Raw genomic sequence first — 22,851 nt, forward strand, 5'->3', positions numbered from 1 at the left:
AAGCATTTTCTGACACTACACTGTACAGAAGTGTGCTAGGCAAGCTAAACTTCATTGCCAGATGTTCAAGACCAGACATTGCTGTTAGCTGTAATTTGCTAAGCAGACAAGTCAACAATCCTAGTGTCAAGGATTGGAAAGCTCTGAAACGCATAGCGCGGTATTTGAAAGGCACTATGCATTACAGACTGAGACTTAACAATCAGAAGTCTGGTGGTCTTGAGATATTTGCAGATGCAAGTTTTGGAAGTGACACTACAGACAGGAAAAGTACGTCTGGAGTTTGCTACATGTACAATCAGGGTCTGTTTGATTGGTCATGCAAGAAGCAAACAACAGTTAGCTTAAGTACTTGTGAAGCTGAACTGAATGCACTGTCTTATTCACTTAAGGATTGTGAATGGTTAGTACAATTGTGCAAAGATATGAAAATTCCTGTCAAATGTCCAATCCAGGTTTACCAGGACAACAAAGCATGTTTAGCTTTGCTGAAGTCTGAAGGTTGTAAGCAAAGCACGAAGCACTTGCAATTAAAGTTGCAGCATGCTAGGGATTGTATTCAGAAGGGACTCGTAACGGTGTCCTATATGCCAGGTAATGAAATTCCTGCTGATGTATTGTCCAAGATTGTATCAAGGGATCAACACTGTACCTATGTGCAGAAGTTGGGTTTGTGCTGATATTGTACGAACACGCTGCCCAGTGATGTTCACAGAAAGGGGGAGGATGTTGGTTTCTGCTTTCCTTCACTGTGCAGCGAAAGGGCTTGTCACGAGACAGGTGTTTACATTCCACAGTCTGTACTGTTGGAGTTTCTCACGGGAAAGGGAGGCTGGATGTGACGTACACTGGTTTCCTGTTTTTCACTGAGTGATTCTCTCTGAGCTGTTGAGGAGAGAGGATGCATTTTCTGCTCCTGCAGAGGCAAGATGTTTTTCTGTAATGTACCAGCTTTGAACTGTAAATAAAAGCAATATAGAGTATGCAGCACGTACTCCTCATCCTTCCGCTGGCCAAGGGACTCTGCTTTAAACAAACAATATGAGGGTGTGCAGTGTCCACTGGAAGGCAAAGGCCAGTGTGGTCCTCAAGCCAGAAAATTCCACCACCTCCCTCCCACTATACGTGGGACCCTTTGTCTGTCCTGAGGTTGGACGAAAATGCCCCTTAGAATCATGGAATCACAGAAGTTGGAAGGGGTCCCAAGGGTCATCTAGTCCAACCCCTTGCAATGCAGGAATCTCAACTAAAGCATCCAGGACAAATGGCCATCCAACCTCTGCTGAAAAACTTCCAAGGAAGGAGAGACACCACCTTCCGAGGGAGACGGTTCCACTGCTGAACAGCTCTTACTGTCAGAAAGTTCTTCCTGATGTTTAGCTGGGATCTCCTTTCTTGTGACTTGAAGGCATTGGTTTGAGTCTTCCCCTCCAGAGCAGGAGGAAAACAAGCCTGCTCCCTCTTCCATGTGACAGATATTTGAAGACGGCTCTCATATCTCCCCCAGTCCCCTCTTTTCCAGAATAAAAATACCCAGCTCCTTCAACCACTCCTCATAAGGTTTGGTTTCCAGACCCTTGATCATCTTGGTTGCTCTCCACTGCACACATTCCAGTTTTGAGAATCCTAGTAAGACCCTTCCTTTCTCTCCTTGTTGCTAAAACACAGTACATATCCTGTAATGAAGAGGCATTATAATCTGATGCAGAAAACCCATCTATTTCACAGTTTATTAGGAATTACTAATTTATAGACCAGCTAGCCAGTTTTTAAGGAATCAGTTGAATGTTGCAATGCCATATAATTATAAAAAGATCAATGGAAGTTGTTGAGTATAACTGATTTTTATGTCAGACTCCACCTGAATGCAATGATAAATTCTCCTCCAGTGGAAATCCAGCAGACTGACTCCTTTTGGGCACTGTTATCTTTGCATTTTACTCATTTTTTGTGTGGCTGCTTTTGGATCCGCAGGTGCCAGTAATGATGAAAACAGTTCAAACAGCACAGCTATCCAGGCCAGTCCGATGACGATCCAAATGGCTGCAAGCAGCTGGTAGCCCACAAAATAGCTCCTGTCATGGTTCCTCCCTCGAGACACAAGAGAAAAGCAACAATAATGCGTGAGGAGGTGATTTAAAGGACCAGCCAACTCAGTTTATCTAAACTTTGTTAGGTCGTGTTCACACCATACATTTAAAACACATTTCTACCACTGAATTGTGGGAAGATGAACACAGGAAACTGCCAATGTCCTTATTATTGCCTATTCATGATGGTTTGGGCCCATGATGATGTTTGAGCCTGTAAAGGCTTTTGGACCACTTGCAAACCCTTCCTGGAACCATATACAGCATGGTGGCTGTCACCATTAGAAGCGTTTTCAATTTAAAAAATATAAAAAATAAAGATGTCAGGGAATTGGGCAACATATAACCAAGTAGTAAGACAAGAGCAGGGCCAGTTAAAATTGAAAACATTATAACAGTTGTGTTCTGCCTGATTTGGGTTTTGGTTTAGAGGTGCTGCATCCTTTTATCCCCTTTGGATTTAAAATAATAATAATAATAATAATAATAATAATAATAATAATAATAATAATAATAATAAATTTTATTTATATCCCGCCCTCCCCAGCCGAAGCCGGGCTCAGGGCGGCTAACAACAATAAAATAATCCAACATTTTAAAAACATTTCATTATAAAAATTAATTAAAATCAAATTGGTGGCAACCGTTAAGCAAAATTCTGTGCAGATTGCCAGAGGAGGGAGTCAGGCTGCACCCTGGCCAAAGGCCTGGTGGAACAGCTCTGTCTTGCAGGCCCTGCAAAAAGATGTCAAGTCCCGCAGGGCTCTAGTCTCTTGTGACAGAACGTTCCACCAGATCGGAGCCGCAGCCGAAAAAGCCCTGGCTCTGGTTGAGGCCAGCCTAACCTCTCTGTGGCCCGGGACCTCCAAGATGTTTTTGTTTGAAGACCGCAAGGTCTTCCGTGGGACATACCAGGGGAGGCGGTCCCGTAGGTACGAGGGTCCTAGGCCGTATAGGGCTTTAAAGGTTAAAACCAGCACCTTAAACCTGATCTTGTACTCCACCGGGAGCCAGTGCAGCTGGTATAGTACCAGATGAATGTGATCTCACAGCGAAGACCCCATAAGGAGTCTCGCCGCGGCATTCTGCACCCTCTGAAGTTTCTGGGTCAGTCTCAAGGGCAGCCCCACGTAGACCGAGTTACAACAATCCAGTCTGGAGGTGACTGTCGCGTGGATCACAGTGGCTAGGTCAGGGCGAGAGAGATAAGGAGCCAACTGCTTAGCTTGGCGGAGATGAAAAAATGCCGCCTTTGTTATAGCTGTAATCTGTGCCTCCATTGAGAGGGAGGTATCGAAGATTACACCCAAACTCTTAACGGACGGTGCTGGCACTAATTGCACCGCCGCAAGAGATGGGAGTTGCCCCCTCAATCCCATATCGCCCCGTCCTAGCCACAGGACCTCTGTCTTCGAAGGATTTAGCTTCAACCGGCTCCCACGTAACCATCCAGCCACAGCTTCCAGACATCTGGTCAGTGTGTCTGGGGCCGAATCAGGATGGCCATCCATCAACAGATAGAGTTGGGTGTCATCAGCATACTGGTGGCAACCCAACCCAAAACTCTGGACAAGCTGGGCGAGGGGGCGCATAGATGTTAAAAAGCATCGGGGAGAGTATTGCACCCTGAGGCACTCTACACACCAAGGAGTGGCGCAATGACAATTCCCCCCCAAGCGCCACCCTCTGTCCCCGACCAGAGAGAAACGAGCGCAGCCATTGAAGGACTGTGCCCTGGATCCCCAAGAAGTGGTGAAGTTTGGGGGTTTGAACGATATGTTTCAAATTTTAAAATTTTAAAACTTCTAAAAATTGCTATTGGATTTGGAAATAATAAATAAAGGGGAAGGGAAACAGCGGACTAATATATTAAATAAATCCCTCCCTAATTGAATTGGAGAGTTGTATAAGGGGTAAGAAATAATTTTGGAGAATGACGCATGCACACAAAAAGAGTGAGGGTGCAACTCCGGTAGAGAGGAGGATGTCGAGGCAAGAACCAGAATGGAAAGGAGAAATAGTAACGATGTTTGCAGAATTAAAGATGGATATTAAAAATAGTGAGAAAAATATAGAGTCTAAATTGGGGCAGATGGAGAACAAACTAGAGAAAGTGGACAAAAAAATAGATGTAACTGTTAATGAACTAAAAGGACAAATGAAAGAGATTTATAAGAGAACACAAAATTTAGAAGAAGGATTGAAAAAGACTAAATTAGAAATGAAGGATATGAAAAGAGAAGAGGAAAAAACTAGAGCGGAAGTATCTGAAGTTAACAAGACACAGGAAGAGTTGTGGGATGCGGTTGCAATGAATGAACTAAGACAAAGACAGACAAATCTGAGATTGAGGTCTGTGCCTGAAGTGCAGGGAGAACTGATAAAAGAAAAATTGGCGGCAGAGATTGCCCAATGGTTAGACCTGCAAGCGGAGGATGTGGCTAATGAGGAGATTTCACCCCTCCCATACCCAAGAATCTCCTGACCATCTCCTGATGGTCTCTGCTGACTCTCCACAGAGAGAAGGAGGCGTGTCCTGCCTATCTACTTATTCTGCCCAGCAACATCTGTGTGTGTGAGAGAGAGTCAGTCAGTCAGTGTATCGGAGAGAGTGAGAGTGTTAGAGATCCTAGAGATAAGATTGCTGCTAAGAGCAGCTGCAGACTCTCAGTGTAGCATTGATTTATGCTTAGCATATTCAGCTCTGTATATAGTTTTGTATCATAGTTGTAGTTATAGAATAAAAGGAAGATTTTCTACAGAGCTGCTCTCCGAGTGGTTTATACTCTGCAAGACTCTGCAAAACTCTGCTGCGCAACGACTGTAGTATTGAGACAGTGAATCCGGTGCTCTCAGCTCTGAGCTGTGAGTCCACAGCACTGTGACCTGTTCCTGTGGGAAAAGGAGGTCTCTGGCGGTGCTACCCAGCTCGCCTAGCCCAGTCGGGGTTGAGGTGCATGAGTCCAGTTGGCGCACTGGCTCTAGGGCGATGCTGACAGCTAAAACAATACAAAATGCCTTTCAAATAAGGACAAGGACAACTAGAGCGAAGAAATTCCCTGGAGATTGTTTGATTATTTTCAAAGATAAAGAGATGAGAGACTTAATTTTACAAAAAAATAGAGAAAAAAAGAATAAATATTGATGGGAATTATATAATTATTTTTAAAGATGTACCACTTCGCCTTTTGAAAAAACAAGACCGTTACAGACATTTGTTACAATCTTTGAAGAAAAATCAGGTTGAGTTTAAATGGGAATTTCCAGAAGGAGTGGCATTTACATATAAAGGGAAAAGGCACAGACTTACAAGACCAGATGAAGTGGATAAATTCTTTAGAAGATACAAGGAGCTGATGACAGAAGAAGAGGAAGTGGGGATGAGGGGAGCAGGTGCCAGCGGAGTAGAATTCTCGAGATCAGTGGAGGAAGAGGGGAGAGATAAAAAGGACAAAAGAGGAAAAGGAGAAGATGAACAGGAGGAAGAAGAGGGAGGAGGAGGAGGAGGAGGAGGAGGAGAAGAAGAAGAAGAAGAAAAGAATTTATTTAAAAAATTGTAATATTGGAATATTAATTGGAATACAATATGGCGTTAAAATTATGGACATTGAATGTTAATGGAATGAACGATAAAAAAGCGAAATAAAATCGAACAATACTTAAAACAAAAGAATTTGGATATTATATGCCAACAAGAGACACATGTTAAAAAAACGCACAGAAAAATTTTGATAAATAAAAAATTAGGAAATGAGTTTGTTTCATCTGATAAAAGTAAAAAGAGAGGAGTGGTATTGTATATTAAAAATAAATTGGAGGCGCAACAAATATTTAAGGATGAAGAAGGGAGAATTATAGCAGTTCAAGTCAATTGGCAAGGTGAAAAACTTATAATCATTGGAGTTTATGCACCGAATGGAAATAAAATGGATTTCTTTAAGGACCCGGAGGAAAGATTATTTGAATATTTGGATCAAAAGATTATAATAATGGGTGATATGAATGGTGTAGTTTCTATAGAAATAGATAGACTACGGGCGTCTGGGAAAACAAAAGAAAGGAAACTTCCAAAATCATTCTTTGAAATGGTAGAGAACTGTAATTTGATTGATATTTGGAGACTAAGACACCCATTAGAAAAACAATTTACATTTATTTCAGACGCAAACCAATCAATGTGAAGAATCGATCAGATATGGATATCCAATGAACTAACATCGAGAATCTTAAAGATCAAAATACAACCAAAAGTCTTCTCGGATCATAACACAATTAAATGTACTCTAAAAGGATATGAAGAAAAAATCTTTCAGATGGAGAATAAATGAAAACTTGCTGGATGATCAGAAGATAGTGGAAAGGGCACAGAAATGCCTAACGGACTATTTTGTAAATAATGTGAATAAAGGCACAAGAATGAATATGGTGTGGGACGCTAGTAAAGCGGTGATGAGGGGGTTTTTTTCATCCAGCAAAATGCAATTAAAAATAAAATGAGAGAAAAAAGGGGAAAAGGAAATCCTAAAACAAATTATGGAAAATGAGAAAAAACTAACTACGAGGCCCAAGGATGAAAAAGTGAAACAAAACATAAAAGTGCTTCAAACTCAATTTGCGATGATAATTAATAAGGAAGTGGAATGGAATATTAAAAAATGAAGCAGAGGAATTTTGAATTTGGAAATAAGTCTGGAAAATGGTTGGCATGGCAAATTAAAATAAGGAAAGAGCAAAATATAATAAATAAAATAAAAGTGGAAGATCAAGATATTGAAAATCCGAAAGGAATTAGGAAAGGATTTGTAGACCTCTATAGAGAATTGTACAAAAGAAAGGGGAGATGTAATACAAAAGAAATAGAGGACTATTTAAAGAAGAAAGAGGTGCAGAAAATATTGAATTGTAATAAAAATAAATTGAACGAGCCAATTGAAATGGGTGAAATTAAAAACGCAATAAGAGAACTGAAAAGTGGGAAGACACCGGGACCGGATGGATTTAGTGCAAGATATTATAAAGAAATGAAACACACCCTTTTGGTACCATTAAAAGAAGTGATGAATAACATCTTAAAAAAGGAAGAAATACCAGAGACTTGGAAAGAAGCCCATATAACTTTCATTCCCAAACAGGACTCAGACTTGACACAAGAATTACAGGCCGATCTCATGATTAAATAATGATTACAAAATGTTTGCAAACATTTTAGCGAATAGGATGAAAAGGATTTTAAAGGAAATGATACAGAAGGATCAAGCAGGTTTCCTTCCTGGTAGACAGATGAAAGATAACATAAGAAATATAATTGATATAATGGAATATCTGACTAACAGGAAGGATAAACAAGCAATGTTAATTTTTGTGGATGCGGAGAAAGCCTTTGATAATATTTCCTGGGAATTTATGTTAAAAAATCTAGAAATGATGGATATGGGCCAGTCTTTTCTAAATGGTATAAAGGCAATAAATTCCGAACAAAGAGCAAAATTAATTGTTAATAACGTAATAACGGAAAATATTGCAATAACTAAGGGTACAAGACAAGGGTGTCCTTTATCACCGTTGTTATTCATATCAGTCCTGGAAGTCTTACTAAGCACAGTAAGAAACAATGAACGGATAAAAGGTGTGGCAGTTGGCCGTAATCAATATAAAGTAAAGGCATTTGCTGATGACTTGGTTATAACGATAGAAGATCCCATAAAGAGTATTAAAGAGGTATTAAAAGAAGTAGAAGAATTTGGACAGGTGGCAGGTTTTTAATTGAATAAGAAAAAAACCAAAATAATGGTGAGAAACATAGACCAATAAACTAGTGAAAGAAAACAGCAACAGGCTGAGATTGAGGTGGTAAAGAAAGTGAAATATTTAGGGATTGTATCGACTCCCAGAAATATTGACTTGTTTCAAAATAATTATGTACCAGTATGGAACAAAGTTAAACGAGACTTAGAGGTGTGGGGTAGAATGAAATTATCATTTTGGGGAAGAATTGCAACGATAAAGATGAGTGTGTTACCGAAAATGCTGTTTTTGTTCCAAGCAATTCCAATAATTAAAGGAGTTGCAATATTTAAAGAGTGGCAAAAAGTGATTTCAAGTTATATCTGGCAGGGCAAAAAGCCGAGAATAAAATTTAAGTTGTTAACAGATTTAAAAGAGAGGGGAGGCTTCGCCCTGCCACATATGAGATTATATTATGAAGCATCGTGCATATGTTGATTGAAAGAATGGATGAAATTAGAAAACATAGATTTGTTAGATCTGGAAGGATATGATAATAGATTCGGTTGGCATGCATATTTATGGTACGGAAAAAAACGAGTGCATAAAGGTTTCAAAAATCATATTATTAGAGAATCTCTGATTGAGGTATGGGGTTGGTACAAAAACCTACTTGAACCCAAAATACCACACTGGTTATCACCATTAGAGGTGATGAGTGTTAAAAAGATCAATATGACTGGGAGGTGGATAACATATGGAAGTTTAATTGAGAAAGAGGGAAGTAAGTGGAAAATGAAACCATATGAAGAAGTGAAAGAATATGTAAACGATTGGCTGCATTACTTTCAGATTAATGAAATGTTTAGAAAAGAGGTTACAGAAAGAGGCTATTTTGAAAAAGAATCTAGGTTTCAACGAGGTATTGAATAATGAAGTTAAAAAATTATCTATGATGTATAAATTATTATACATCAATTCTCTCAATTCATTCAACCAAGCATTTATAAAGACGTTGAACAACAACAGGCCCAGAATAGAACCTGGTGGTACCCTACTTGTCACTTTTTTCCAGGATGTCAAGGAACCATTGATGAGTACTCATTGGGATGGCCATTATTATTATTATTATTATTATTATTATTATTATTATTATTATTATTAAATTTTCATACTACATAAAAGAAAAAGGTAAGATACCCTTTCAATACAAAAGAAAAAACATATAAACACATATAAACCTATACCCCCCCCCATGAATTCCCATATCACTCCCCTCCACCACACCTCAACTTCCTTAACTTTTAATTTCAGTACAATCTTTATGTTATTGAATTTTAATTTCCTTTTTGCATCCTAATTGGTTTTATCCTTTCCTCTTTACTCCTTTAGTCTAAGTATATCAACATGTTCTGTTTTGGTTTGTCAGCCTTCTTATATAGGCAGTTAGCATTGCCATTTCTATGAATTCAGTTAGTTTGTATAACCATTCTTCTTTCGTGGGTATTGCTTCACTTTCCATTTGGTAGCGTATATTATCCTGGCAGCTGCTGTAGCATATAAGAAAATTCCTTTCATTTTCTGAGGTATGCCTCTGGTTTCTTTTGTATAGATGCTTTTAACATTTTTTAAAGTTCTTCATGGATAACACCCCAAGAACCAGTTAAGCTCACAATATGAAAGTATTTTGAAAGCCTTACCTATTAGATAGTCTCCAAAACCAATGGTGCTAAGTGTAATAAATGTAAAATAGACAGCTTCATAAAAAGTCCAGCCCTCCATCCATTGAAAGAGGAACGATGGCAAAATAAGAAACATTAGAAGTCCCACAACCACGAACATGAAAATATATCTTGCTGTTTTCTGAAAGATAAAGCAAGAAAAGAAAAGAAAAAAAGAAAGGTTTGATGGAACAGAACTCAGTTTTCTTGGCCTTGAGCCATGCACAATGATTTTAGGCTACATTAACAAATAATAATAAAAAGGTAAAGGGACCCCTGACCATTAGGCTCAGTCGTGACCGACTCTGGGGTTGCAGTGCTCATCTCGCTTTATTGGCCAAGGGAGCTGGCGTACAGCTTCCGGGTCACGTGTGCAGCATGACTAAGCCGCTTCTGGCGAACCAGAGCAGCGCACGGAAATGCCATACACCTTCCCGCCAGAGTGGTACCTATTTATCTACTTGCACTTTGATGTTCTTTTGAACTGCTAGGTTGGCAGGAGCAGGGACCGAGCAACGGCAGCTCACCCCGTCGCAGGGATTCAAGCTGCCGACCTTACGATTGGCCAGTCCTAGGCTTTGTGGTTTAACCCACAGTGCCACCCGCATCCCTATAAATAAGAATAATTCCACCCTAATTAGACTTCATCTGGAGCGTGGTTTGGTGCTGATGTCATGATTTATGGTGGTCAGGTTCTACTGCCGTCTGGGGCAGAGGAGCTGTTCAGGCAGGGGAAAGCCAGGATTTATGAGGTAAGATTCCTGGCAATGCTCCTCAGATGGTTCTGGGGAGTTCACTGCATCCCGCCGTGTCGTTTAAGCCCGTTTCTGCCAACTTGAAAGGCAGAACAGGTGTGCCCTGGGAAGGGTGTCCTTGCCATGGACGAACCTCCATCTCTGGCATGATTTGTGATCACCAGTTTGGAATATTGCCGTTAATCATGAGGCACTCCTGAAATGGCATATGATAATGGGCTGCAATCAATCAGTTGCCGAAAGGATGGGATTTGGTTCTTCGAAGGTATTTGAATGTTTTTTCCCTGAAGCTTGAAATTCCTTACAGCAGCCAAAAAGGAAAGGGGAGGACAAAGCACTTTGTGCTTTCATCCAAATGATTATTTTCTCTCTTATCCTCCCCTGCAAAAATGGAATAATTGTGTGTAGCCGTGGCTATGGTACTTTGTTACCAAGGAAAAGAAGGGGGAGGCTTTGATTTATGCTTAATAAGGAATTTAACAAGGTTTTACTATGCCCTCCCCCACCCCATTGAGGCTGAATGGACTTTATTTAAAAATTATTGTTGGACTAGACCAGGAGTGGTGAGGGGGAAATGCTGAGTAAAGAAGATAGAACGGATAGGATAAGAGGCTTGGGAAAAAAGGATTTCATTTTAGAAACAGGCAAGTAATTAAAAGCCTTGGTCTGTCGTAATCCCAAGTTAACTTGGCAAACTTGATTTTCTAAACACTGAAAAAAATGGAACTATAGGGGAAAGTAATGTCCGAGTTTGTAATATCTAAACTGTGTTGTACATTTTGTTAACGTTTATGCATGAAAAGGTGACGATTTGTTAAGCTGTACATTGTACATTGTTAAGCTGTACATTGTTGCGCACACCCTCGCACCCACTAACATTTTGGAGAATTAAGAAAAATTAATTCCATGAATTTAGGAAGATATATTTTGCAAATTTATACTGGAGCCAGTTTTACTAAAGGCAAACAGCTATGTTTCAAAAATATGAGCTTCTTAAAACAAATAATTTGGCGAGCTTCTCCCATTCCTATTTTAAGGCAGAGCTTGAATTTATCTTCCTCACTTATTTAGATGGCGTAATGCACATGTCTAATTTATCCTTGTCTTCCACCTCTTATAGAGGCAGCTAATCAGATATGCATATGTATATGCAATATAATAGAAGAAGAGATCTGTTGGATCAGGCAAGGGCCCATCTAGTTGAGAATCCTGTTCTCATCAATGCTGACCTAATAATAATGATTAATAATAATAATAATAATAATAATAATAATAATAATTTTTTATACCCCACCTTCCCCAGCCAAGACCGGGCTCAGGGCGGCTAACAACCGATAATAAAAACAAGTTGATTAAAACACAATTTAAAAAACAAGATTAAAATACAACATTAAAACATTAAGATGCAGCCTCTTCACAGGAGGAGAAAGGAAAAAGAAAGAGGGGGAGGGAATTAAATTGACTCCAAGCCAAAGGCCAGGCGGAACAACTCTGTCTTATAGGCCCTGCGGAAAGAAATCAGATCCCGTAGGGCCCTGGTCTCATGAGACAGAGCGTTCCACCAAGCCGGAGCCTCAGTCTGACTGGTCAGATTAGAAATCATCTCCAGATAAAGTAACTGAATTACCTTCTTTCCTTTCCCAAACACATTCCTTGCACAGCTTTCGAAGAGTCTTGAGACTAAGAAGCCAATATAGTTCAAGCAGAGGAGGCAGAAGGGGATTCCAAAGAGAGCAAAAATAATACAAAAGATCTGACCTTCTTTCGTTTGCGGGGAGACGTTTCCATAGCCTGTTGAAAGATTAAGAAAGGGTTGCAAAGGACGTCAGCAACTGTCGATTTGCCAATTGCCTAGAGAAGTTACAGAGCAGGGTCCCTACGAAGGGTTGTTTCCAGTGGAGAGCAGCATGTACATTGAGACTGACTGCTGCTTCCTTCCTCTCTCCTGTACAACCCCCAAATCTGCTCCAGAGGATCCCCATACCCTCTGGCGCAGACTTTGAGGGTGCTAAGAGGGGTGCAGTGAGGAGAAGAGGGATAAGATTCATTGTGCAAGCAGAGGTCTGTGCATGACCAAAATGGCAGCCTTGGATACAGCCCAATGTATTTATGTTATGTACTGCACATATTGACTTCCTTTGTGCCAATGCACTTGGGGCAATTAACAGTTTCAAACAAAGAAACTTCCTCCAGGCATAATTATGTGGGAGCTTCAAGTGTCTCCCTCCTGTTCCTTGGACCGGACAAGCCCACTGTGGAAGAACTGACCTGAGATGCAATGGAAGAGGCCAAGTGTGCAGGTATGACTTTGGAGACCTTGTGAAACATTGGGTGAAATGGAGACTCATCATGGCAACCCTTTAGAAAACATACCAAAAGATTGATAATATATTTGTAACATGAATCAGGAGTTCACTGCATTTTCATGATAATCAAAACAAATGTAGGTTGATCTGCAGTGAGGAGAGAGCTGAGTTCCTCCATTCGTGACCGTCATGGCTAAAATAAGTTGCAATTCCGAAGCAGCTAAACACTTTAGAGAGCCAGTATGGTGTAGTGGTTAAGAGCGGTGGACTCGTAATCTGGGGAACTGGGTTCGCGTCTCCGCTCTTCCACATGCAGCTGCTGGGTGACCTTGGGCCAGTCACACTTCTCTGAAGTCTCTGAGCCCCACTCACCACACAGAGTGTTTGTTGTGGGGGAGGAAGGGAAAGGAGAATGTTAGCCGCTTTGAGACTCCTTAGGGTAGTAATAAAGCGGGATATCAGATCCAAACTCTTCTTCTTCTTCTTCTTTAAGAATGCTCAAGGAATTTGATTTCTCTCAATTCCAGCCTGACCTAGCCTTGCCTGTGAATTGAAACATGCTTAACCTTCAGATTTTTCAGTTTTTCAAAATTGGTGATAGTTATTAGATTAAACAATGAAATACAAAAAACTTATTTGCTTTGGGATGATATGTCTTTGGTGATGAAATAGGGCATGCAAGGAGCGTCTTAGACAGAGGAACCACCATTGTGCCCAGATACCCCATAATAGGCCTCAGGGTAAGCTTTCTGCTCAGAAAAACCTCCATTTTAGTTTCCTTTGCGATTGGTCTCAATTAAGACTTGGCTGATCTATATGCCAATTTAATACTTATTAATTAATTCTTATCCAGAATGCAAATTGGCTTCTGGTGTAAGAAGAGGCATTATTTAAGAGGCTGAAAAACAAAGCAAAAAGCTTGTCTTAAATTATCAATGATAATTTATTTGGGGAGCAAGTCCCACTGAATGCATAGGGTTGTGCTGAGAGGGACGGATTTGCATTGGGAGACTGGCATGGGGTCAGTTGCACCGGGTGGGATTTGAACTCATTTCCCTAGCCCAACTACTGGATGGAGGGGAATAAATAACTAATCAGGGAATGGTCTTGTTGGGCGTACAATAAATGAAAAGGGAGGGCAGAAATGAGATGTGAAGAATGATGAAAGAGCAAAAGCAAAACCTGCTGCTTAACGCAATTTATCTGAGAGCAGTTGAATGCCCTGCATACTATATTCGCGAAGAAGCCAGAACCAAATGACAGTACCTATTGTGGCTAACATAGTGCCCACGAAGAAGAAAGAATTAGCGAAATCCCAGTTGCTGTATTTTTCTGAAGGGTGGGTTGCTGCTGGAATTATGCCCTTCCGAACAGATCTTATTAATTTCTGCAATTGAAGGCAAGACTCAGTTTGTATATTCCAGCAATAAGAATAGCCCCTCCTCTGATTATCACCAGATACCGCTAACCAAATCCCCCATTTGTCACCCCCAGTAACTGATAGGTATAGGGCTTATGCACACTCCACTCTTTCCAGGCAAAGGTCCGCACTCCAAGGGGTGCTTGTTGTGGTTTGCACCAAGCTTTCCTAGTGAAAACCGTAGTCTATGTTTGAGTTGTTGAAAGTGATGCAGTGGTTTCACCCTCAAAGCTTAGTGATAAAGTAAACTCCTTACACAAGACTTGAAGCCAAGTCTTGACTGGTCAGGATGGCAACTTGGGCTTTTTTTCAGCAGGAACTCTCTGGAACTCAGTTCTGGCACCTCTCAAGTAGGCACCTTTGCCATTATAGGAGAAGGAGGGAGGTGTTCATGGTGAGTTCTGGGAACTTCCGATACCTCTTTTCCTAGAAAAATAGCCTGATGACAACTGTATAACAAGCTGTATTGTTTATATCTCAAGTTCAATACTAAGTGTTTCTCTCCTTTAACCACAAGAGAGGGTTTGGTCTCCTTCCTCCAAAAACATACACTCCATCAATTTGCCTAATCCTCCATGGGGATAACATTCCACATGCAGAAGGAAGGCTCTATGCTGGCCACTGATTCTGTCCCCACCTCGATTCCCGCCTCCTAAACTGTATTCCCCCCATATATACTTTCTGACCTCTCGGCCTCTGTTGTCATGCCACAGTCATCTCTTTTCAGTCTTGCTGAAGTAATGCCTTACTTGTATGAATAACTCCACCTCTTCTGGGCTGAGATTGGTGTAGCTCCAAAAAAATTCCTCCTTCATGTGAAATGTTGCCACCTCTTCTACTTTTCTGTGGTGATCATTCTCCAGAAGCTCCTGAGCACAACAGCCCTCCCCTCACTTACTTGTCACCCCCAGTAACTGGTAGGCATAGGGCTTATGCACACTCAACTTTTCCTCCACTCTTTCCAGGCAAAGGCCACACTCCAATAGCACTGATGGCAACACTATAACAAGCTGTGTTGTTTATATCTCAAGTTCAATACTAAGTGTTTCTCTCCCTTGAGCCCAAGAGAGGGTTTGGTCTTCTTGCTCCAAAAACATACACTTTAGTAAAGGTAAAGGTAAAGGTACCCCTGCCCGTACGGGCCAGTCGTGACCGACTCTGGGGTTGCGCGCCCATCTCGCTTAAGAGGCCAGGGGCCAGCGCTGTCCGGAGACACTTCCGGGTCATGTGGCCAGCGTGACGAAGCTGCTCTGGCGAGCCAGCGCAGCACACGGAAACGCCGTTTACCTTCCCGCCGGAATGGTACCTATTTATCTACTTGCACTTAAGATTCCTTTCGAACTGCTAGGTGGGCAGGAGCAGGGACCGAACGATGGGAGCTCACCCCGCTGCGGGGATTCGAACCGCCGACCATATGATCGGCAAGTCCTAGGCGCTGAGGTTTTACCCACAGCGCCACCCGCGTCCCTATAACAAGCTGTGTTGTTTATATCTCAAGTTCAATACTAAGTGTTTCTCTCCCTTGAGCCCAAGAGAGGGTTTGGTCTTCTTGCTCCAAAAACATACACTTTAGTAAAGGTAAAGGTAAAGGTACCCCTGCCCGTACGGGCCAGTCGTGACCGACTCTGGGGTTGCGCGCCCATCTCGCTTAAGAGGCCAGGGGCCAGCGCTGTCCGGAGACACTTCCGGGTCATGTGGCCAGCGTGACGAAGCTGCTCTGGCGAGCCAGCGCAGCACACGGAAACGCCGTTTACCTTCCCGCCGGAATGGTACCTATTTATCTACTTGCACTTAAGATTCCTTTCGAACTGCTAGGTGGGCAGGAGCAGGGACCGAACGATGGGAGCTCACCCCGCTGCGGGGATTCGAACCGCCGACCATATGATCGGCAAGTCCTAGGCGCTGAGGTTTTACCCACAGCGCCACCCGCGTCCCTATAACAAGCTGTGTTGTTTATATCTCAAGTTCAATACTAAGTGTTTCTCTCCCTTGAGCCCAAGAGAGGGTTTGGTCTTCTTGCTCCAAAAACATACACTTTAGTAAAGGTAAAGGTAAAGGTACCCCTGCCCGTACGGGCCAGTCGTGACCGACTCTGGGGTTGCGCGCCCATCTCGCTTAAGAGGCCAGGGGCCAGCGCTGTCCGGAGACACTTCCGGGTCATGTGGCCAGCGTGACGAAGCTGCTCTGGCGAGCCAGCGCAGCACACGGAAACGCCGTTTACCTTCCCGCCGGAATGGTACCTATTTATCTACTTGCACTTAAGATTCCTTTCGAACTGCTAGGTGGGCAGGAGCAGGGACCGAACGATGGGAGCTCACCCCGCTGCGGGGATTCGAACCGCCGACCATATGATCGGCAAGTCCTAGGCGCTGAGGTTTTACCCACAGCGCCACCCGCGTCCCTATAACAAGCTGTGTTGTTTATATCTCAAGTTCAATACTAAGTGTTTCTCTCCCTTGAGCCCAAGAGAGGGTTTGGTCTTCTTGCTCCAAAAACATACACTTTAGTAAAGGTAAAGGTAAAGGTACCCCTGCCCGTACGGGCCAGTCGTGACCGACTCTGGGGTTGCGCGCCCATCTCGCTTAAGAGGCCGGGGGCCAGCGCTGTCCGGAGACACTTCCAGGTCATGTGGCCAACGTGATGAAGCTGCTCTGGCGAGCCAGCGCAGCACACGGAAACGCCGTTTACCTTCCCGCCGGAGTGGTACCTATTTATCTACTTGCACTTAAGATTACTTTCGAACTGCTAGTTGGGCAGGAGCAGGGACCGAACGATGGGAGCTCACCCCGCCGCAGGGATTCGAACCGCCGACCATATGATCGGCAAGTCCTAGGCGCTGAGGTTTTACCCACAGCGCCATCCGTGTCCCTATAACAAGCTGTGTTGTTTATATCTCAAGTTCAACACTAAGTGTTTGTCTCCCTTGACCCCGAGAGAGGGTTTGGGCTCCAAAAACATACACTTTAGTAGCAATGCATAAATCATTACCCCTTGGCTTGCCTGTCTTCATAAATTCTTCTGGACAGAGTCTGCTTGGAGTATTGGCTCTCCCATATTCTCAGTCAACAAAACAATGGTGAGACGACATCATCTCCCACCCTCTGTTCTAAGGCACAAACACACTTTTCAAGGCAGTTAACCAGACAATGATTCAGCTTTTCTGTGACCTTGAACAGAGTCACCTGTTTTGCAGTTGCTACATGACGTATGTTCTCCTTTTCCCAATATATTTTTATAAAATACGTGTCCCAACAAATATAGTACAGTCGTACCTTGGTTACTGGACACCTTGGTACTCAGACATTTTTGCTCCCGAATATCGCAAACCCAGAAGTGAGTGTTCCGGTTTGCGAATGTTTTTCATAAGCTGAAGGTCTGATTGAGTGCAGGATGTGTCTGCAGCCAATCAGAAACCCTGCCTTGGTTTTCGAATCGTTTCAGGAGTCAACGGACTGCTAGAACAGATTAAGTTCAACAACCAAGGTTTGAATGTACAAATATTAACAAAAACCCACCCTTAATAGATGAATTGGAAGAAACGTAAATTTGGGTTTTCCGTCGCAATGATTCAGCTTTTCTGTGACCTTGATTGGAGTCACCTGTTTTGCAGCTGCTACATGACGTATGTTCTCCTTTCCCTAAATTATTCTTTGCAAAATACGTTTCCCCACAAATACAGTGCTAATACTAACAAAAACCTGCTCCTTATAGCTGAATCGGAGCAAAAGTCAATTTGGGTTTTCAATGGATTGCCGTTAACAAGCTGGTTTTCACGAGGAAAGCCCCAGAGCAACAAAATGGTGCTCAGACACGGAGCTTTAAATCATGGCCAGGCCTGGAGAGAGTGGAGGAAAGCTCAGTGTGGAGAAGCCCAGGCTGCCTCCAACAGTGTTGGCAGAACAGAGCCATAATGGTTAGTAGCCATTCATTGTCTTATCCTCCATCAACTTGCCTAACCCTCCATGGGGATAAAATTTCACATGCAGAAGGAAGGGTGAGTCCTTATGGCTTTATGCTGGCCACTAATTCTGTCCCCGCTACCAGCATGAGTTTTGACCAAACTGAGGGAGGCAGTGGAAGACAGGAGTGCCTGGCGTGCTCTGGTCCATGGGGTCACGAAGAGTCGGACATGACTAAACGACTAAACAACAACAATTCTGCCCCCACCTCAATTCCCACCTCCTAAACTGTATTCCCCCCATATATACTTTCTGACCTCTTAACCTCTGGTGTCATGCCTTAGTCATCTCTTTCAGTCTTCCTGAAATAATGCCTTACCTGTATGAATAACTCCACCTCTTCTGGGGTGAGAGCGGTGTAGTTCAAAAGAAAATCATGTTTCAGGTGAAACACTGTATCTATTACTTTTTTGTTGTGATCCTTCTCCAGAATCTCAAAGACAAGGGCCCCCATCACCACGTAAGTCAGGAAGCCAGCCAGCAGTATGACGCCCTGTGCTCTGCTCACACGCATGTTGTTCTGTGTGGGAATGAGCGCCAAGGAAGAAGCAGACACAAGAGCGACTATAGTTTAGTAAGCGAGTCCTTATTTGTCTTGACCCAGACTCAGTAGTACAGCCCCATAGCTGGGCTCTCTCCATAGCTGGACCCAAGCTAACCAAATGAATTTCAACAGGGACAAATGTAAGGTTCTGCACTTAGGCAGGAAGAACCAGATGCACAAATAGAAGATGGGAGAGCCAGTGGGGTGTAGTGGTTAAGAGTGGTGGACTCGTAATCTGGTGAACCTGGTTCGCTTCCCCACTCTTCCACATGCAGCTGCTGGGAGACCTTGGGCTAGTCACACTTCTCTGGAGTCTCTCAGCCCCACTCACCTTACAGAGTGTTTGTTGTGGGGGAGGAAGGGAAAGGAGAATGTTGGCCGCTTTGAGACTCCTTCGGGTAGTGATAAAGCGGGACATCAAATCCAAACTCTTCTTCTAAGTAGCAGTACATGCAAAAAGAACCCAGGGGTCTTGGTGGACCACAAGGTGAACAACTGTGTGTTATTATTACCACAAGATTGATCTTAATTAGCATTGAAAACATCAACAAAATGTATCATGACTTATCAATGTATACCACCAGATAGCAGTCATTGAACCTGACCTTGTAGGGGAAAGACAATGCTCTTTAGAACTGTCTCACTAAGCATATTTACTGTCAGGTACACAATTCTGGAGACCCACAATTGAAAGTAACTCCAAATTGGGCTACCTTGGAATATTCCTGTGTAGCAGGAGTGTAGAAAGATGGGTGGCACTCGGGTCTAAAAAATTAATATTCAAGATACTATTGAAAAAATAACATTGGTTCAAACGATATGGCATCACATGTTCAAAAAATATAAATTTGACCTTTTCTCCCATGACAAAATGGCTTTGTGGGGAAACACGTCTTTAAAAATCGGGAAATGGTGTAATAGGTTAAGATCTGGTGAATTACAATAACAACTCTGTGAAGTATAGAGTTCTGTGTTTTTTTCACCCCATCTCCCCCTTTACTTTGCCCTACACGGCTGCTGTTTCTCCCCCCAAAAATGTCTCTAGAATATGACATTGCAAGGAAGCTCTGAGGACAAAACCATATGTGAATATGTTGCTAGAAAAACTAGGGGGAAATGTGCTTCATGTTTTATAGGCGTCTAAAATAAAAGATTGAAGACAGGAGTGCCTGGCGTGCTCTGGTCCATGGGGTCACAAAGAGTCAGAGAGGACTAAAGGACTAAACAACTAAACAACAACAAAATAAAAGATTATATTGACTGCGAAAAATCAAGACTGCTTCAATGACTTCCTGGGAAAGTTGGTCGGAATGTTAAGACACTGCATGTCAAAGCACACTTTCTCTTTCCAGGTTTGTTTTAGTTTTTTTTAAGAACTACAGTTCAATGGGAAACATAGAGAAAGAAAACCAGGAGGTTTTGTCATGTTGGAGCTAATGTGTTTTCCCACATCCATAACCAGCCCAGGGGTCATTTGGAGGAGGGAATTGAAAGGAGCGGAGAGGTCTTTGCTTGGCTCCTCACTCACCCTGACAGGGTCCTTTGATTCCAAATCCTCTTAAATGATCCACTTCTTTGACTTCCAAAATCTGATGGGAGCGTCTCAGTGCTTCTCTTTCACTGGGTAGCTATTTGGTAGAAGCAGCCTGACCACACCTTCATGGGCTCTATGAGGTCATGGGTATATTACTCTCTTTTGTGGACTGACTTACCTGGTCCTCTGTGAGGTCATGCCCTCTGTACCTGATGGGCTGCTGAAAGCCTCCAGGTCTGAGAGGCTGGTAGGAAGATCAGACCACAATATTTTAGAGGGAGCAAGCTTGATCTATTGTTACATCGAGCAATGGGAATGCTCATCAGATTTGCAGATGGCACCAAACTGGGAGGGGTAGCTAATGCCGCAGAAGAAAGAATCAGGATTGGGGGTGCCATTTGTCCTCTTTTTTCCAGGACATGTCCCCTTTTTCATGGGCAGAGTCATAGCGATCCATAGCTAAAAGCAGAAGTCAACAAATGTGTCCTCTTTTTTGCAACCCTACATTGAGTCCCAGCTAACAAAATGAATTTCAATGGGGACAAATGTCAGGTTCTGCACTTAGGAAGGAAGAACAAGATGCACAAATATGGGCGGGGGGCAATCTGGCTTACTAGCAGTACATGTGAAAAGGATCTAGGGGTTTTGGTGGACCACAGGCTGAACATGAGTCAATAGTGCAATGCAGCAGCAAAGCTAATGCTATTGTTAAGCCCTCAGAATGAATAAATGCTAGGATTTTGATCAATTGGGATATGGATTAGAACATAAGATGCAGAGCTGTTCCAGACAGATAATTCCTGGGCTGGCTTATGCAAATCAACCTGGCTGACCCAAGGCTATCAAGAGTACTATAGGGGTCATTAACAATGCAAGGGAACTTCCCTCTTGACCCTAGGTGTGAACAAAGACGGGATTTGGGAGGTCGCCAGGGTACCTGCTCTGGGGGAAGGCAAGGGGTTTCTAGGAGAAAGAAGGTGGGGGGGGAGAGATCCATCTTGGAGAGAGAGGCTGTATGCCTGCACTGCTGCCTCTTGAACTGACCATGCCGTAAGAGCTGGACTCCTTCCATGCAGACTGAAGGTGTAAATAGCTGAATAAACCCTTTTTCTTAAAATACAACAGTTTCCACCATTTCTTCTGTTCTCCAAAGTGACTCTAGGCTACATCAACAGAAATAGTGTCCCGATCACAGGAAGTAATAACGATAAAAGGTAAAGAACCCGAGGATGGTTAAGTCCAGCCAAATTTAACTATGGGGTGTGGCGCACATCTCTGCTTTCAGTCCGAGGGAGTCGGCATTTGTCATCAGATACCCCTGGTAGTGAGGCTGCATCCATGTGATATAAGTAAAAAAAAAACCTGCTCCTTTTCCCTTATGGGGTACCCAAGAGCCCATACAGAGTCCTTTTGTAGGCTCTCTGTGGGTAGGAGTAAATAACAGAGACCAACCAGAGAATATTGAGAAGCAAAGCAGCCCGTAAGCCTGATATTTATTAACTGTTGCAACAGGGTGCTCCCCTCAAATGCAGGAGAGAGGAGGAGGACCCCGAGCCATGCGTGCAAGCCCTTATATAGACATTTTAAATTGCCCGCCCTGGAGTCCAAGACCACCCCCAGAAACATCATACCTACATCACAGACTTGAAGCCATTGGTTTGAGTCATAGCTGTCAACTTTCAGATTTGAAAATAAGGGATCAGCAGCCTCACCTGTCCCAGGCACTCCTGTCTTCCACTGCCTCCCGCAGTTTGGTCAAACTCATGCTGGTAGCTTCGAGAACACTGTCCAACCATCTCGTCCTCATGGTTCAATGTTACTAGTGAGCAAAGTTACCCAGTCAGGATTTGAATCTTGGTCCTAACTTTGGGGGTTAAGTTTCTATTTAGCTGTCCATTAATACTGACAAACCATATCTCCCATTCATCTCTCAGATCCCCTTGTAAATCTAAAGTACTGACCTCACCACATCCTGCGGTAAAAAAATTCCCCAAGTTAATTACACGTTGTGTGAAGGTAGGTGTGTGAAGCTACAGCACTCCTACTATCAGCTTAAGTGACACATTCACTCTCTCTCTCTCATACACACACGCACACACAGACAGACAGAGAGAGTAGAGCCCCTCTGAGCCAATAGCCCAAAAGCAGAAAGCCCAGCCAGCAGCCAAACGAAGCCTCAAGCAGTGGTTCCTACAGCGCAGCAACCCGGTAAAGGGGATGCAGCAAGGAAAACCACCATCACCTCTCCACTGGGAAGCGCTGAGCAAAGGCGAGTCCCCAGGCAACGCAGCCGATTTGATTGGCACAAGGCATGCAAGCTCCACCCCCCAGTCGTTCTCAGACTGCTTAGTGGTGAGCAACGCAGCCAAGCAACACAGTTGGAGCCTCCCTCCTCCCTGGCCGGCAGGGAAGGAGGGAGAGGAGCTGCTTCCTTTGAAATCTGGGAAATTTACGCGGTATCAACAATCCGGGGTAGCAGCGGGAAATGGCGCTGGAATAAGGGAGTTTCCCTCCAAATAAAGGAAGGTTGAGTCCTCCCCTCCAGAGCAGGCGAAAGCAAGCATGCTCCCTCTTCCATGTGACAGCCCTTGAGATATTTGAAGATGGCTCTCATATCTCCTCCAGTCCCCTCTTTTCCAGAATTAAAATACCCAGCTCCTTCAACCACTCCTCATAAGGCTTGGTTTCCAGACCCTTGATCATCTTGGTTGCTCTCCTCTGCACACAGTCCAAGTAAGACCGACCCTCCCGCTCTTGGCTGCAGAATACCAGGCTATTTCACAGTTTATTAGGAACTG

The 22,851-nt window shown here is 43.1% G+C and overlaps 1 protein-coding gene across 1 annotated transcript; it reads right to left on the reverse strand.

The window, feature by feature from the left end:
* Nucleotides 1-1,703: 1,703 nt before the first annotated feature.
* On the reverse strand, nt 1,704-22,065 carry LOC308586923 (potassium channel, subfamily K, member 16-like). Its single transcript, XM_081194128.1, has 6 exons — nt 21,766-22,065; nt 18,295-18,495; nt 13,863-13,983; nt 11,918-12,081; nt 9,515-9,677; nt 1,704-2,091 (listed from the first exon to the last, which is right to left on the reverse strand). The coding sequence occupies exons 1-6, from the start codon at nt 21,847-21,849 to the stop codon at nt 1,925-1,927; spliced, it is 900 nt and encodes a 299-aa protein (XP_081050254.1). The 5' UTR covers nt 21,850-22,065; the 3' UTR covers nt 1,704-1,924.
* Between the last annotated feature and the right edge of the window lie 786 nt (nt 22,066-22,851).

This window comes from Podarcis bocagei (genome assembly GCF_964188305.1).
Source record: "Podarcis bocagei genome assembly, chromosome: 1".
Classification (NCBI taxonomy): domain Eukaryota; kingdom Metazoa; phylum Chordata; class Lepidosauria; order Squamata; family Lacertidae; genus Podarcis; species Podarcis bocagei.

What these genes read in the sequence shown, in the direction of transcription:
- LOC308586923 (XM_081194128.1), bottom strand. Translation starts at nt 21,849, where the DNA reads ATGGTTGGACAGTGTTCTCGAAGCTACCAGCATGAGTTTGACCAAACT. An exon ending in AGGTGGAGTTATTCATACAG is followed by an intron (nt 13,984 to 18,294) that starts GTAAGGCATTAT and finishes CTTCAATTGCAG; the next exon opens with AAATTAATAAGATCTGTTCG. An exon ending in TGTTTGGGAAAGGAAAGAAG is followed by an intron (nt 9,678 to 11,917) that starts GTAATTCAGTTA and finishes TTTATCTTTCAG; the next exon opens with AAAACAGCAAGATATATTTT.